The sequence below is a fragment of the Coturnix japonica genome, chromosome 2, assembly GCF_054131305.1.
Source record: "Coturnix japonica strain WE chromosome 2, WE-NBRP24, whole genome shotgun sequence".
In the NCBI taxonomy this organism is placed as follows: Eukaryota; Metazoa; Chordata; class Aves; order Galliformes; family Phasianidae; genus Coturnix; species Coturnix japonica.
This window is the reverse complement of record NC_140664.1, coordinates 70611029-70628820: the sequence shown is the minus strand read 5'-3', so window position 1 is coordinate 70628820 and position 17792 is coordinate 70611029. Positions and strand designations below refer to the sequence as shown.

Sequence of the window (17792 nt, the reverse complement as noted above, 5' to 3'; positions counted from 1 at the left end):
TAGGTGCTATAAACCTACATGCTGTAAACCTTTAGGCTCCAGCAAAAATGTGAGTTTAGCTCATTGTATGGAAAGATTCTTGATGAAGGGTTATTGTGAGCTTGATGCTTCTCATACATTTCACTTCAAGGAAGCCCAAGTTGTTTGGTATTAATGGAGAATAAAAGTACTTAACATAATACCTTAACATAATATTTTTGATGTTTGCTTTCCTACATGGATGCCTTTTAAGGCATCTAAAACCTGTATGTCATGATACTGTCACCCCTCTATTTACAGTGTTATCTTGTTTACCAAGTTGATTAACTACCCATCAACTAGAATGGATGATGTTAGCCACATTTTACTCATTTCTCAATTGTAAATGGTAGCCATTCCTTTCTCCTTCTGTAGGGTGTCTACAGTAGATGTGTCGATTATTTAAAATGTTTTAATCTATTTATTTGTGGTTGAATTTCTATTCATGCCATGTCCCTTTGATGCAGTGTTGTTACCGTTCAGCAGTCCTAAGGGAATCCCAGGGATAAATGTGTACTGTAAACATCCATCTCTTTACCAGTGTGGTGTCAGCAGTGTTTTGGTTACCACCAGTGGCAGAATCCTTGTTCCTGACTGTATAGATTTCTCTGGATATCTTACTCGAGTGACTCCACACTTACCACTGTTAGCAAGCTAAAGAGGAGGCTCAGATTATGTTATGAGGACGCGGTCTACTGAAGTAACTGAATAGATGAGGTTGATGGTTGGACTTGATGATCTCGTGGGTGTTTTCCAATCTGTGTGATTCTGTGTTCATCTAAAGGAAAACATAGGTAGTAACAGTATGTTTCCTAGGTGATCATTTTCTATCAGTTATCTTCTGTTTTTCAGTATAACCTAAATCTTGTCTCTGTAAGAGTGTTGAAATGTACCTTAGATTGGGTTCAACATATGTGTGTGTATATATATATATATATTTAAATGACTTGATTTGAAAGGCTCTCAGCAGTTGATGGTTATCTAAAAATAAAATTGTCTTGAATTTGCCAACAGGAGACTTTACAATAATGGATTTTCGGTCTTTACATGAGAATCCTATGTGTATCAGACTCTACTGTGCTTACTTTTAAAGACAAAACCAATGGCTTTCCACTTGTTCCTTTCATTTATGATTGTTATGTTGTCTCTGCTGTAGTGGTGTCTTAGTGATGTAGTTTACAGTGCAGAAAAGACAGATGCTTTTGTTTGATACCTTTTTGCTTCAGCTATTCAGTATCCTTAAATGTGATATAGGTGGTACATATGTTTGTGAGGTTCCATTTCACCATTTCAGTTGGAGGGCAAGGAAGATTGATATTGTAATTAATAGTATCAAAGGGGTGCTGATATAGAATGTCAAACATAGAAGCAGATAAGGTTACTGTTGGAGGTGATCATTACAAAAAGCAGAAATCCCTTCATGCAGTTAAGCATATGACTTGTGTTTTCCTGCTGTTTCATTCTATGCAGAACATATTTTAAATAGCAGATTAACTTGTGTTTCCTAGTGGAACAGTTGCGTTAAAAACTGCATTTTACTAAATGAGAATACAAAGGTCATGCTTGTTCTCATGAGCTATTTTCAAACTGGTACAGGGAAATATATTTTGCTACTATGGCTTATTCAGCATTTCATGGTAAACTTATGATAATTAGTTTGAACTACTGTCAGAATGATTTGCATGCTTTGATAATCTAAGAAATGTTAAGTTTAGGTGATGTCTGATTTAGCTGGTACTGTTTGTATATTTTTGTTTTGGTTTTGGTGTGTTGGTAAAAGCTTTTTGTTGTGGTGTTTTTATTTCCTGCCATCATGGTTGTGAAGTAACTTTAGCTTAACAAACAGAAGTCGAACTGATTTCACTCACTTGAAATACTGTTACTGGGAGGGCGGAACCGGGTGATAATTCATTTTGACTTTCCGTTATTTGCTATTAAATTGCTGAAAATTGCTTTGGATGCTGACTTTATCAAAGCTTTTTGTAGAGCTGGCTTTGGAGTCAGTTAGACCTGGCAATAACTTGGTTAGATTTAGGATTATTGGCCAGCAAAAGAAAAGAAAATTCCCTCTTTACTTTGCCAAAGGATTCCTAGCAGCTAAGTCATATTACTGGTAGATTTCTTAAGATAGCATTCTGCTCTGTAATACATGCCTTTAATGTCTTAGTTTGATCCTCCTGCAAGGATGCATTTTGCTACTGAAACTATGCAGTTTTCCATGTATGCCATAAAATCACTCAATCCAGACTGCAAAACACAATTGAATACTTTGAATAAAAATGTGATTAGGCCGCTTACTTCGTTCAGGCTCTGAACTTTATGTACTGTCTGTACTTTCCATGAGTAACCTAAGATGCCTGGAAAAGAAGAATGTTATCAGAGATTGTCTGTACTAAGCAATATATAGCAGGAATGACTTTTCTATTGAGTTCTCTTACTGTTGTACCAGTATTAAAGGACATCTTGGTAGCTTAATTGGTGTATGATTAACGCATGCAGTGTTTCTTGGCAACATCCCCCATATGTGCACATATTTTTGTAAGAGACAAATTTCTTCTGTTATTTTATTTTTACAGATACATGGGGATTGGGCTTTCGGCACAGGGTGTCAACATGAATAGGTTACCAGGTATGTTTTAGTACTTGTTACATTTGATAGGTTACTTCTGTGGTTCATTTTGATTTGAAATCTACTTGAACTTGGTAGGAAAGTTCTGGTAAGCACCAGAATGTAGCATGGCATCTCTGTGTCGTATCTATCTGCAGTATGTAAAACTGCAGATGCAGGTAGGAAGCTTTGCTTTCTGTTATGTTACTGTATATTTGTTACAGTTCCTTAACAACATTATGCAGGAACTGTTAAGTAAACAAATAGATTTTTAAGTTTTAAGCATGTTTCTGGATTAAAATAAAATAAAAAAAAGAAAGCTATAGATTTCCTTACTCTGTAAACTGTAATGATAAAGATAAGCTCTTACAGTAAAAAAACTTTGTCATACATGTAATGAGCTCTCCTGCTGTCACGTAGACTGTTGCCTTTCCAACCTCAGTAGGAAGGATGTATAGCACAGCTTCAGGCTTTGACTGTTCCATTGCCTTACATGGTGAAGGATGCTGTCTTGTTAACAGGTGTCAACAGTATTTACTGTATAGTATGTATGCATGTTTTTCTGTACATTTTTAGTTGTCTTTAAAAAAAAAAACTGTTTTATTGGGGATCTGACTACATACAGAGTATAACATCATGCCAAATTGATTTTTGTGTGACCATGTTCTGTCTCTTCGAGTATTATTTAGGGTGCTGTACAAATAATTCTAAAAGATGCAGCTGATCAATGTAACTGCATTAATTTTGTGTATTTAATTTACTGGGAGATGCTTAACTTGCCAGCTGAAGCTACAGTGTATGAGTCTGGCATGGGTCATAGTGATTAAGGACCTAAGTATGAAAATACATTAAAAATGTCATGCAGCAGATTGAAGAGAGAGAATAAACCCACGGTCGTCTTCTGCTAAGAATAATTATGGAATTGTCAGTATAAACTCTTTACAGTCAGAATATATGTTACCCAGTGAAACTCGCAGCTTGTGTTAGAGAACTTGCTCTGTCATTTTGAATAGGAATTTAATAGAACTGTTAGGAAATATTTTGTGGGGCCTGAAAGTTTATTCCTTTTTGAAGATTTTTTGCATAGTGTTGAATCAGAAGCTGTGGATTTGTTTAGTACAATATTGAGGTTTCTTAACTGGTTCTACAGCTTCTTTGCCTACAAAATTAGTGCCATCTTTGCATACATAATGACTTGCTTGCTGCCTGTGACGTTCACCTGTGTCTATCTTTTGTTTTTCTCCTTTTTGTGATGGAGGTGGCAAAGCTCAGGGCCATTCTAGTCTAGAGACACTCTGCTATTATGCAGAGATTGTTTGCTGATGAGTAGTCATTAAGAATGACCATGACTTGAAGTATGATTCCCAGAGATGTGTGTTTGGCTTTTGGGAAGAATTTGATTACGAAGTATAGTGGCAATAGTTTTGTAAGATGAAAGGGAGAGCAGGCAGATCTTCACTGCTTACAATATACGTCAGATCTACAGATAGCTTTGGAGTTTCAACATTGTAGCTGATGATGTTTTTGGTGTTGATAATTTTGCATGTTTGCTTAAGGGGAAAGTGTGTTCTGAATTTGTATTACCTTTTAAGTAGTGCAAATGGAACCACCTGCTCAGCCATTTTGATAAAAGAAGCTGATGTGGTTTTGTTTTTATTAATAAAACAGTTCTGTTAGTTGCATAAGGAATCTTAGACAGCTGAGCATAATAATTGATCTTTCTATCCCAGTTAGGATATACTAACATTGCTTTGTCTTTCTGTTATTTTGTAATAAAGGAAATGAATAAATTGTAAATGCTTTCTCTAGGTTGGGATAAACATTCTTATGGTTACCATGGAGATGATGGACATTCATTCTGTTCCTCCGGAACTGGACAACCCTATGGCCCAACATTTACTACGGGTGATGTCATTGGTTGTTGCGTCAACCTTATCAATAATACGTGCTTCTACACAAAGAATGGACATAGCTTGGGTATGAAGAAACATTATCATTTAATGATACTATTGTGTCTGTAAATCTGATGCTTCCTGCATGTTTTAAATTAGAAACTCTTCTTATTCTAGGAGCAATGCATTAGAGTTGTTCTTTCAGTAACCTAATTTTCTATGAAATAAATGAAGAATTGTGAAGAATTTCACTCATATTGTATGCACTAACATGCCTCCATAGCATCTCCTTCCATAGGACCTACATTTATGAACCCTAAGGCCACCAATATTTGATGTTCATAGTAGAAGGTAATGGATAAGAGTACTGAAGAAATGGAGGATGGATACGTAGGTTGCTCTGAAAGTAATGCCTTCCTCTTTATTTCCACGGAACCTACAGTTGATACAAAGAGCACAGTGACACCGTTTGTGAGAGCGTGTTCTTAGCTGCAAAACTTTGATTTTCAACATAGTCACCACCGTTAATTACGTGTTTTTGGCAGTTGTGAACAGGAGCCTGCATGCTGTGTTTGTAGTAGTCTGCACTATTAGAGTTTACCCACTGCCACCACTGCTGAAATGTACCACCCACTGCCTCACTGTACTCGCATCCACTGTTTGGTCTCTGTAAACAGCGAGCATCTGTGAATGTCAACAAATGCCATTTTTTCCACATGGAGGAATTCAGTGACACACCTTTGCTTCATCTGTGCTTCCATGTCAGATGTCACTCTGTCAGATTGCCCCTCTGTTGCCCTCTGCTGCACTGCAACAAAATGTAACAGAATATTGATGGAAAGGTTCAACCTCTACTTCCGTACCACCAGCATGTGCCTCTAATGTTGCAGGATAACGTAGTAAAAGAGGAGAAGTTACTTCTGGAGCAGCCCTTGTATTTAAAGTTCACTTTTGCTGCATAGGGAGCACTTAGCCATCACTAAAACCCTATATAAAACTAGCATTATTTTGAGCATGTGTTGAAGAACAGTGTCTCTTGGATTCCCTATCTGGAGTCATGTAGTTGGGATAATGTCATGAATTATACAAATTGAGCTACCATTAAGTTTGTTACATACTTATGTTAAACTTTAGCATTGTGCAGGACAAATAATTGTAGAGTTTGAAGATGGTTGAACATACAAGAATGCAGTAACTTCATGCAGTTTAAAGAGTGAAGGTATGTGGTGTAATGAGAGAAGGAAATAAATCATTTCCTTCTTTAAGGAGAGAGCAGGGTCTCTTTACCAAGCCCCGAGATCTTGGAACTGTGCTGAGGGAAGTAGGAAGATTCAAAGGATAAGGCTCAGAAAGAAAAGAATCTGTCGTGGGTAGAAATGTGATAAGGAAAATAGAGGCTGGCTTGAAATGAGAGATACTGAGATTATGGAGTTTTAAATTCACTATTTAACCTTCTCACATTTCCAAACATGTAGAAAGTTTTGAAAGTAGTAAAAGAAATGGCATGGTTTGAATTCTTCTCTCAGAACAAAACATTTTTCTCAGACCCTGAGCAGGCAGGTCTGACTTGGGAGTTCTATTGCCTTCTATTCAAGCAGGGCTTATGTTTCTCTAGAGGTTGCTTCCAAGTAAATATGTGATTCTGTCATGATTTATTATTGCTTCTGAAATGAATGAGTCTATATATGCTTGAACCATGCACTTTGTAGTTACGTATTTGAAAGATAAGACCTGATGTTTTGCTTATTCTAATATTTAACTTGGTTAAAGCTGGGAGTAGTAGACTACCTTTTTCATTTTAACTAGGAGCAGTTGTGGTCACGTGCACAGAAGAGCTAAGTGGGAAGGAGTAAAAGTTCTTTTTCAGCAAGGATCTTAATAGAGACTAGACTAGGCCAACTGTGAAATAACACTCCCAAGTGACATAAATCTGTTTAAAGAGGGGAACAGAACCGCATAGGTGAGGAGAGGCGAGTAAAATGTCACCTGTCATAGAGAGTCTGATAAACACTTAGTGGATTTCGGAAAGAAACCTGACAGGAAACCTGTTCTGATGTGGGCTTTGCTAGACTGACTTCCTAAAACTGGAGCTCTGATTCTCTGTGTAGGGGAAAAAATAAATTAGAGATTTGTGTTGATGCTTCTTGTCCAGGATTCCTGTAAGATCTCAAATTGGGCAACACAGGTTTCTTCTCTGGGCTGCAGATGTAACAGTAGTATTAGAAATCTAATATTAATAGTCTCAGCCTGGAATTTGATGCTTTAGAAAGGGCTAAGCTACTATTTTTGCAAATGTGAAACCCTGATGAGGAACATTCCCCTCCGCCCCCTCTAAAATAAGGGGGGAATTTGGGAGGGGAGGAGATGACACCAAAAACTTAGATTCATCTTAATGATGGTTGTGGTCATTTTGGAAAAGAATGGGTTGGATTTCAAAACGTGTCAAACAGAGAAAGTTGTTATTTTTATATATATATATATATATATATATATATATATATATATATATAACTCTAATTAAAAAAAAAAAAAAAGTGACATAGTAATAGGTAAAATTATAGCTTTGAGGTGTAAGAGAGGAAATATTCACCAGGTGCATCATCCTTTTGTACCAAAGCTGCAAGAATTCAGTTGCTCTCGAGATTTGAAGTTTTGGTGTGGAATGGAGATAGAAAGCAACGGTGGGATTTAGGAGTAAATGTTAAAACCTGTCTTTTAAGACTTGAATTTGGAAAGACAGTGATTATGAAAATAAATACAGATTTGAAGGGGTGAGTGGATTTCAATCATGATGTACTTTTAGAAGAAAAAATTTGAAGTCATAATGCCAATGATAAAGAAAATTATGAAATATTGTTACTATTTGGCTGTCAGAAGTGAACTTCCTCCTAGTTATTTTTAAATAACAGCGTTTTTCCCCTAATCTGCTTGAAGTTCCTGAAATGCACAGAGGTCAGATTTTTCTTTAGTCTTGAGATGACAGTGTCGGTGTCTTGGTCCTATGGGTGGGTAGATGGATACTTTTAATTGTATGACAATATCAGGCTATTCTGTTCACAAAACAAATCGCCCTGGGTTGAGCTAGAGTGAAACATCTACCACGCTGGTTTGGAGTATTACAGACGTGTGCTGTGTATAGATATTGCCTGCTTAGAAAGAAAAATAATAGAAGCAAGACATGGTTAAGCCTTGACATCTCAATATTAAGACAGGCACGTGCAAAAATATTTTCAGGTTTTTTCCTCTAAATCTTAATCTGTAGCAATAACTTTCATATTTCTTAGTCTGTAAATCTTCAACCCCATTGGGAAAAATGGTGGGCAAATGATGTGCTTTTGAATGAAAATAACTTTTTGCCAAATGTTGCCATTTGTTACTCAAGCACATCAATTGTGGCTGAGCATCATGAATGTCATTGTACTTGACAGCTTATTTTGAGATAGTTTGGGTGAATTTTCTGAACATATAATGATTATACTTAAGAAAATGTGACAAGAACTTAGACATACAGAAATTAACGTTAATTTTCTCTCTATTGCAGGCATTGCTTTCACAGATTTACCGGTAAGATAGGTGCATTTTCAAACGACTTTCCTACATATTATATAAACTGATGTTTAGATGTAACTCACATTTTGCTTGTATTTCTCAGAAATCCGCTGAAAATCCTCTTAACCAATTTACAATCATATGCTTCCATTATTTAAATAATGATTTTATTTTTTTTTCAATTGAAGCTAAAAGTTTTTTTACATCAAACCTCTCAGGTTTTTTCCAATTCAGGTATTCAGTGTTTGGGTGATTCTAGTGAACTTTCACTAGGATGTTATGTATGTATGAATGATACATACAGTTAGTTATTATGTACTTGATTTGACAGACACAAGCCTTACGTAAAGATCAGTGCTTGTTAAACACCAGCATTGTGCAAATGCATACAGCTGTGTTATTGTATGTGGAAAGGCCGACTACTTAAGCTATTGTCAGTGTAACTCATGCTTGATGCTTAGCTTTCACAAACATTACAAGTTTGCTTCATAAGATCAAACGTTAAAGTTTGGTGAGGGTTCTTTTTATGTTTCTTTTCTTTTCTTGAGGAGGTTGCAGGTACTTGAAGTCTTCTATCTTTCTGGCCAATTAAATTGTATTTCCTTAAAATCACTAGAAATGTGTTCCCTAAGAGCTATTGGTAAAGGCATGATACTGCGCTTACTTTGCTTTTCTTAACCAGTTATTTCTGATTTAATCTGGTTAGAGCTCATTGTAATGGTTCCATCTGGCCAACTGCTCTGTTAGCTGTGGCCGTAGGAGGTGGGTAGAGATGAAGCTGGTGGCACAGGGTTGGATGTTTCATGAGGAATGCTGCTGCCACTGCCCTAGATCTGTGGGATGCCAGCAAGAGTACTTGCCAGCACATGGTACCAGCGCAGGACAACTCTGACATCTTCATCTGAAGTTTGAAGCTGGACCCCTCCTCATTAGAATCAATTGCTTTCATCACATCAAAAGTTTTAAGCCTTGAGCTTTGTTATTTTATCTAGGCTAGAAAACATTATAAGCATGGCTTATTCAGAAAGCCAGAGCAGAGAAGAGACAAAAGAGGCTTTGACATAGTTTTAACAACCACAGTATTTTTCTCTTAATTTCACTGGGCTTTCAGGTTCTTAGTGGCCTATCTGCTGCTAACTTCTTACTCATAGCTGCCATTTATTCAGTACACAACTCTGTAGATGAGCATACCATTATACCATACCACCATTGACTGCAGTGTATGATATAGATACATTAAAAATAAAACCAAAAAGTAACTGCTTGCCATACTGTTTCTGAGATGCCGGTGGCATGTAAGAAAGTTAGTTTAATCTCAGCCCACAGACTTTACTTATATTTGGCATATTGCAAATTTGCATTGGTACTTGATCTCTAAGCAGAAAAAAAAAAACAAACCAGAGACAACAAAATGTGCTTTGAAGTTTTTCTTTTTAGATACAAGTTCAGGAATTCATGAGAACCTCAGTGCACTGTTGCAGTTCTTTTTAGGCGCTACACTTGGACTTTGAGGCTAATGAGTTCTCTGTCCTGTCAGTTCTTACACTAAAAGTCAGCGATGTTTTTAAGTATTTTCACCCCAAAAGGAAAATGGCCTTCTTTGTAAGTTTAATTTTTGTTCTCTTTTAAAATAAATTTTAATCTTGGTCTTTGAAAATCATTTAAAACTTGGTACTTAACATTTTGTGGAATCTAAACAAAAAGCTGTGAACTTCAGCACAGTTTAAAAAGTGCCATTTCTGACTAGAAAGAGAATGATCACTAACATTTCTACTAAGGTAGAAGCTGCTTCAAATGCTGGATGAATGATCCAGAGGTATTTGCTTTTTCATGCCAGTAGTAACATTGGGGTTATTATTATAGAGGTGGTGGTTGATTTCTTTTTTTTAAAGAGGGGTGGGGAATGGGGTGTAAGAGAAGAAGAGAACTAATCCAAAAAATTTCTTGCAGCCCAACTTGTACCCTACAGTAGGACTGCAAACACCAGGAGAAGTTGTGGACGCTAATTTTGGACAGCACCCATTTGTATTTGATATTGAAGACTATATGCGAGAATGGAGAACCAAAATTCAGGCACAGATTGACAGATTTCCAATAGGAGATCGAGAAGGAGAATGGCAAACAATGATTCAGAAGTAAGACTTTGAGTACCGTTCGCTTAAGAAAAGTTAATCTGATGATTTCAGAGGCCCTTGTGATGCTGTACCTGTTGTCTTAATCAAAAAGTTGCAGACAGTATAAAAGCTAGTACAGATAGTCTTGTTGACATAACAGGTATGTGTGAATTGAGCATGAGCAGATGGTTTTCAAGGGAGATTTCTCTGTCATTGCTTAAGTGGGCATTTGTAATAAGTGTAAATCTTCCATTCTGATTTGTCCTATCCAAGTTGGGTTGGTGTGTTTTGAAAAAATAGCCACAAGCGCACAATGGTCAGCTTTAATGCTTCAGCAACTGGAAAAGTTCCTTTGCATTCTTAGCCTTTGGCATGCCAGTGTAGCTTGTGGCACTTCTGTGTGTGGAGTGCAAAATTGGTGGCTTCGGCTTTGCTTGAATTTATTGGTGAAAAAGCACTTCAGTCTGTGTCATGAGTAATAAAGTGGCTTGACTAGCAGGCAGCATTCCAGTTGACCAGACTTTGGATCACAATTTTATTAAAATTCATTGTCATGAATAGAATTATTTTTGCTGGCTTAGTACTGTGCTTGGAGATGGTGCTGAAACTTAACTGAATTACTTTAGTCTGACTTGTACAGGAGTGTCTGAATTTCAAGTAGAAATCTTTGATTCTGTCATATTATTTTTTTTCCAGAAACAGAAGTTTTACATTCGAGGAGCTCTCAGTTGCATATCTAGTTAATAATTGTTTCTGGGTTTTGTTTTTCTTTGTTTTTAGAATGGTGTCATCTTACTTAGTTCACCATGGATACTGTGCAACAGCAGAGGCATTCGCCAGATCCACAGACCAGACTGTGCTAGAAGAATTAGCTTCCATTAAAAATAGACAAAGTAAGGCTGGAAAGCACGTTACATCTTCTTTTTCTTTTCCCTTAAGCAGATACTGCATAAAACTTGCTCTTAAGCATCACTGTAGAATCTTCCTTCAGCACTGTTTTGTTGTTCTTTGCCTTCATGTAAAGCTGTGCATTTATGAACAGCTGGTTAAGATGAACTTCTGCACTAATACTCCTGGAGCTTGTTTGATGTAGCAGGATGTGGTAAATTACCTTTTGTCCTTCTCTTGAATGGAAGATGTGTTAAACAGATGTTTGTAATGTCTGTATGGCATTGTTTATGACTGACCCTTATCTCTCACAAACAGGAATATAAAACTGTTGATAAAAGTTTAAACTTTTATCTCAGTGATAAGGGTTGGAGTTTATAAAATGCTTTATAAGCTAAAGCAAATGTGATTTTTTTTTTTTCTTCCAGTTTACAGTTAAGGGAGAGAGGACAAGGGGAATTAATAGTAGTGTGCTTCTCACTTGCTGTGGCTGTACTGATTTGGCAGCCTGATGAAAACAGTGCCTTCCCCCATTCATTTTGATCCCTGCTGTATGAACACAAGCGTTTGTGTGACTGCATGACATAGCACATGGGGAAACTGCTTTGGTGGAAGAATAGGCTGTCTGTTGGGTTGTTTTTCATTAGGATCAATTTCTCTGTTGGTGGTTAGAACTGTGAGGCTGTTTGAGGCTTGTGCCAGGTTACATCAACAGAAGCATTAACTAAAGCTGCTGAGTTTGTTGTGGAAAGGTTTAGTCATCTGTAACCTGACTTTAAGCATGTGTTGCAGGTGAGACGAAATTTTTGGCCAAATTTTAACCACTGGGAGTGGGAACCAATTTTGATATTCTTGGGGGACGGTAGTTTGGTATCTGCTTTTATGCAAAGATATAAAACTGGGAAATATATCACAGGATGGTGTCTCTGATCTTAATCTAGCTCTAAACGAGCAGTCCTAGTACAAAGTAGTTACATTCCCACAATAAAAGTATTTACTTAGTTCATGTTTAGATACCTGTAGGTGGAGTGTAACTCTTCAGTTTCCCTATTGAACTTTATAAGGAAGCATGATTTTTCTTTACACTATTTTTTTTTCTAATAAACAGCCCTGTTGATGAATGGTTGCAGTGTCTTTTAATAACTAATTTACATGTATTAATCCATTAGCTGTCATTTTAACTGTTGTTTTTGATGAACAGAAATTCAGAAACTGGTTTTGGCAGGATGAATGGAGAACCCATTGAAAACAACGTAACAGCTGTATCCGAGTTTACTAGAAAAAAATCCTAATCTCTTATTTGTTTTTTGGTGAACAGGAATTCAGAAATTGGTTTTAGCAGGAAGAATGGGAGAAGCCATTGAAACAACACAACAGTTGTATCCAAGTTTACTAGAAAGAAATCCTAATCTCTTATTTGCATTAAAGTGAGTCTTCAAATTATACAGATGTGTGTTTATAGATGACACAATTACCTTCTGAGAAAAGAGAATTAAAGTTTTTGCAGAAACTTAAAGTTATGCAGCTTTTTTTTAGAAAATGTGTAGTTTTTTTTCTTTATGCTGTATTTATTTGCTACGTGTTAAACTAGGTTTTGTTATCAGGGTCTTGTTTTGCAGCATAATTCACATCTTGCTGTAGACTTGTCCTCTAGTACTGAGTTTTTGTATTTTTAAATATGAATTTTAATCGGATTCAGTGTCAAGTAAAACTTTAAAATGTAACTGATAGAGTGTCGTATGCAAGAAGGTTAAGAGTCTTGTGGCATAAGTTGGTCTGTTCCTCCAAATGGCTGACTGACATTAAACACCTCTTTAAGATGAGTTGTTGCACTCCTTGTCACTAAACTGCAAACGTCTCTGGATTATACAGTGAAAATTCAGTAATCCCACAGAGTCCTTGTAGCTTCATGGGCATGCAACATTCACCTTCATTCTGGCATTTCTACTTGCCAGCTGTGCTGATCCTCCAGGATTGTTTTATCATGTCACAACATTAGAATGTGGGGAAAAAAAATCTGCTCCTCCTGTAAGAAGAAAGCACTAGAATTTTTATGTTCAGTTAATTTACTTGAAACGTTTGAAGTCTGTCACTCAAGTGCTGAACAGAATTCATGTGATAGTACTGCAGACTTACCACAGAATGTGATTTGATGAAAGCCCTCACTCTAATGTCAACTGTATGTTACCTTTATCTCAATCTGTCTCGCCAAATTTTGCCTGCTCCATTAAGATTACCTAAGCGTAAAACATTAAGCAGTAGCTCTAAGCTTCATCAAAGTCCATAGTAAAATCTCCTTACCTAAAATAAAATTGACAAAGAGTAACCACCTCTAAAGGGAAGGTTTGTATGTGAGTTTGCTTACTAAACTGTTTTCTGGTGTAAATGTCTCATGTTAAAAAACTTTGCCTGGAACAGTAAGGATTAAATGATGTTCTCATTATCTTTGAGAGAAATAATGGGCACAGCAAGATAATTATGTATCCTTCTCAAGCAGTACACTTGTCCCTGCCGATAAAACAAAGCAGTTTAACCAAAAAATACATTTTAGTGCCCTAAACTTTGAGGACTTATTGCCAGAGCTCATCCTCAAAGATAACATTCCTGTTCTTCTCCCTCTTAAAATTCCTTGTTTCCTATTTTGGCCAAACACTCAGTTTGTTGATGATTGGGTTAGTGACGTCCAGCGTTTTGTTGAGTCAGACTGTTTTAAAGTGTATTTAATGCTAAAATCAGTGCTATCATTGGTAAATTGAAGTGTTTGAATTGTTTTGTTAGCTTAACTTCTTTGTCTTTTGTTTAGGGTGCGCCAGTTCATAGAGATGGTGAATGGTACAGACAGTGAAGTGCGGTGTTTGGGAGGCCACAGTCCAAAATCTCAAGATAGTTACCCTGTTAGCCCACGGTCTTTTAATAGTCCTAGCATGAGCCCCAGCCATGGATTGAATATTCACAATTTGGCGACAGGCAAAGGGAGCAGCACACATTTTTCTGGTAAGTTGATGCGAAAGATATACCACATCTACAAAGTTTTTTCTGTGGTTTTGAGTACTGGGAGAAGGCACCAATATTGAACCTGTGGATAGACTGTTTCAGTTGGGGCTGAGGCCTTTAGCATTGAAGCAGAGACCTAACAGTCAAAATACGTTATTCCCAATCACTACAGAAATAGTATATATGAAATCTTAAGAAATTATTGCTTCTGTGAAGTAGGAGGTTCTGATGTGAATTTCTGTTGTCGCTTTGGTATTAATCCATGGTTTAGGCAAAGTGCCTGAAGTCCAGTAAATGGTCTGTGGTGTTTGTGGAATAGTAGGAAATACCAGGAGCTGGGTGGCCAAGTTAGGTTAAACAACCAAAAAAAATACTGCTGAGACACATGCTGCAATCTGCACAGCTGAAACTGTTCTGAAAGCACCTAATGGTGGTGGCAAAGCTTCAGTGGGAGATGAAGATGTTCAGAGCTGCCCTATGCCAATAGAAAGATCCCAGCGCTGGTACTTGAGCATGTCATCTCTGAAGTCGGTATCGCTTTGGTAGCGTGTAGAGGTGGTCAGCTTTCAGTTCTCTTTCTTTCTTAAATCTAAACTGGAGCAGACTGGGAGCTTTGCTGGTTTCTTGTTTGTTTTTCCTTCTCTCTGTGGAGTCCAGAATACCGTCTGCTGCTTCAGGTGTTTTAATCTTGTTGCACTCAGTTGCTGTTGTTTCCTTGGGTTCTTATCATGATATATGGTAGAAAGCACCTCTAACTTTCTTATTTTGAAAGCAGAGGCACTGCTTAATAAGCAAGCTGGTAAATGATGTTGTTAGCAGTGAGATTTAGTATTTGCTGAATGGCAGAAAATGGCAGGGGGATGGAGGTGGTTGGGGTCTTTCATTTGTTTTTTAATAATAAATCTTTCCTGTGACCTATTTCTGGGTTAGTTGATGTTTAGGGAGCTCCTACATTTATGCTTGATTTGCCAATTATGTATTTGCTTCAAATGGTTGTTCATTGATTACATTTTAGAAGGGTCAGAAGAAATTTTAGCCAGACATGATAATTTCACAGCATGGTATAATTTTTATATAGCAAAGCACAATACTAGCAATTAAAATAATTATATAGGAAAGCAGGAGGGTTGTATTTGTGTAGCAGCATGGCAAACGTTTCAATACTGAATTTTACTGTGTGTTTTCAAAGATAATTATGTGATAAAGAATTAGTAAGATGCATGGCTGCTTTCATTCTTAATTATTACCACAGTGGCCTAGAAAAGGTTTTTACATCTTTCAGAAATGTTTCTAAATGATTCTGTGTTGATTCAGTTTTATGTTTTACTCATGTATATGCAGTACTGAATAAAAAGCTTCCCATCTGTAAGTATTTGTTAAATCATGTTTTCACTTCTGTACTGTAGAAACCTTTTAAAGAATGAATACCTGAAGTCTGGAGTCTGCCTTTTTAGGATTATTTCTTTGTCAAATGTAGTATTTTGTGGCTGGGAGCAATTATGTGGTTCTTACTTCACTTGTGTTAAATTGGTATCTACAAACGTGTTTGTAATTAATTACAACTATAAAAACTTTCTTTCAGGGTTTGAAAGTAGTTGCAGTAATGGAGTAATATCAAATAAAGGGCATCAGTCTTACTGTCACAGTAAGCATACAGCCACCAGCTTGAATGTACCAGAGCTTAACAACATAAATGTATCGAGATCTCAGCAGGTTAACAGCTATTCAAGGTGAGTAAACTTCAGTGCTTCCAGTTTACATTAACGCTTATGTAGTCTACAGAGTTTTTATTATAGAGAAGAGTTTCTAGTGGAATTTTTTTTTCTTCCAAGAGTAGTTAAAAAATTCATTGGAGGGCACCGGGGGGAAAGGATAAATACTGCTTCTGTTCGTGATTGCTTGAGTCTGCTCTGGCTTTAACTTCTCCGGCTGAAGAGACTGTTTTTTCCCATTCAGTTAAAGAAATGCAATGAAGAAAACTTACCTTCCTTGTAGCTTTTGGTGTTCAATTTAGAAGCTGTTTAGGGAAGATCACCTAGCTCGCTTGTAATTCTAATTTAAACCATTGACATTAGTTTAAGAACCCTCAAAACAAAGTGCTTCTTTGGAAGGTAGTACCTAAATACATCCTACACCTAAGGATGTTACCCTGTTTTGATTGAATGGGTCGGCAAATGGTGTAGGTGATAAAAAAGTTGTCCAGATGCTTTCACTTTGTGCATTATCTACTGGCTAAACACAACTGAGATACATCTGGAATGTGGACACTCTTCCATTGCACACGTAACAGTACTTGTTTGCCTACTTTCCATCACTGCCGCTTGTGGAAAGAATGAAAATGATGTATGAACCTGGGCATAAATATTGAGCTCTGTAGATTACTACACAAATGTAGCATAACTTGATTCGATTTGAAATCTGTAGGTACTTGGTTGCAGTGTCCAAGATGTGTTTCCCAAAGCATCAACTAAGATGTATGTGGCAACAAAACCATATCATAGTTTGATTGCAGTGACGTTAGCAGGAAGTAACAGTAGCAGTTGTTGTTATAGATTCCCAGTTTGCATTTGTGTCAAGTCACCTCTGCAAAACTACTTGGCAGGGTTCTGACAACGGTGGAGTCTGTCACAAGATGAAGGAAGTTCCTTTATTGTAGAGTTGCCCAGCTAAAGAGATCTTTTAGTCATCTTAGGAGGAAGCTGGTCTTGTGAAAGGTTTTAGATTGTCTGTGACAAAATAGAACAAGGTTTGGAATAGAATAGGGTATCGCTATCAGGAAAGGTCAGTTTCCAGAGCCACAGTGGCATCTAACAGTGCCTTTGTGACTGCTGTGAGCGAAGTGTGTTGCAGAGCTGCATGCCTGAATTTACTTCTGACTCTTTCAGTGTCTTGGTGTTCTTGGTTATTGCTTTGGGTTTTTCTTCCTTTTCCCTAAAATTCCACTGAGAGTAAATGAGACATTGAGGCTTTTTTGTGAATATTATTTACCTAAATGTGACATTCTCAAAGCAGGCTTGGTATTTACTTAGCTGTGCTTTAAAAAGGAAGGGGACGGGGTGAGGCAGAACTAGGATGTTTCTTCAGTGCATATTCTCTACCTCTTAGTATGTTCAGATACATAAACAGGGCAAGAACTTCCTGCTGACACTTCAGAAAGTGTTATGCTACTGATGTCTGAATAATGGTGGACACATTTTGTTTTCAATCTAAAAACCTTATTTTCCTGAATGCTAATGCTTAGTGGGAAAGCCTTAACGTCTCCTGCTGCTCTGGCATTTCTGGTTGCTATGGAAAAAACCTGTGGTCCACTTTGGTAATACATAAAAGCAGTATTTCCTCGGGCAGGATGAGCATCTGAGAGTTGTTGTGCTGAAATTGCAGAGAGCATAAACCGAAGCATTTAAATACGAATAAACACTTGTGTTTCTTACTCTCATTTCAGCAATGATGTAGACATGGAAACAGATCACTACTCCAATGGGGTTGCTGAGACTTCATCCAATGGCTTCCTAAATGGTAGTTCTAAACATGATCACGAAATGGAAGAATGTGACACAGAAATGGGTCTGCAGTGATATTTCTTACATTTTTATTAAGTGATGGCAACAAGGTTATGTTTTTACTTGCAATGCTTCCCAACTTGAAAATTAAGGATATTAGCTGAAACCTTAATTTTTGTTGTTATTGTTCTGCTATTATATGTAAATCTCTTAACTCTGATGTAGCCTG

General features: G+C 37.0%; 1 protein-coding gene across 4 annotated transcripts in view; it reads left to right on the top strand.

Annotated features, from left to right (window-relative positions):
• The window catches only part of RANBP9 (RAN binding protein 9), a 41627-nt gene that overhangs the window by 20612 nt on the left and 3223 nt on the right, over positions 1-17792 (top strand). The window contains exons 3-11 of one of the 4 annotated variants that reach the window (XR_014943555.1): positions 2595-2647; positions 4436-4603; positions 8060-8082; positions 10018-10202; positions 10962-11074; positions 12388-12496; positions 13873-14063; positions 15646-15793; positions 17506-17673. Coding sequence is in view for 2 of the 4 variants with exons in the window: in XM_032442507.2 (XP_032298398.2) it covers positions 2595-2647; positions 4436-4603; positions 8060-8082; positions 10018-10202; positions 10962-11074; positions 12388-12496; positions 13873-14063; positions 15646-15793; positions 17506-17627 (1112 nt within the window). In the remaining 2 variants the exon portion in view is untranslated. The remainder of the gene's footprint in view (positions 1-2594; positions 2648-4435; positions 4604-8059; positions 8083-10017; positions 10203-10961; positions 11075-12387; positions 12497-13872; positions 14064-15645; positions 15794-17505; positions 17674-17792) is intronic. The other 3 variants (XM_085540177.1, XM_032442507.2, XR_014943556.1) reach the window with 3 other exon arrangements.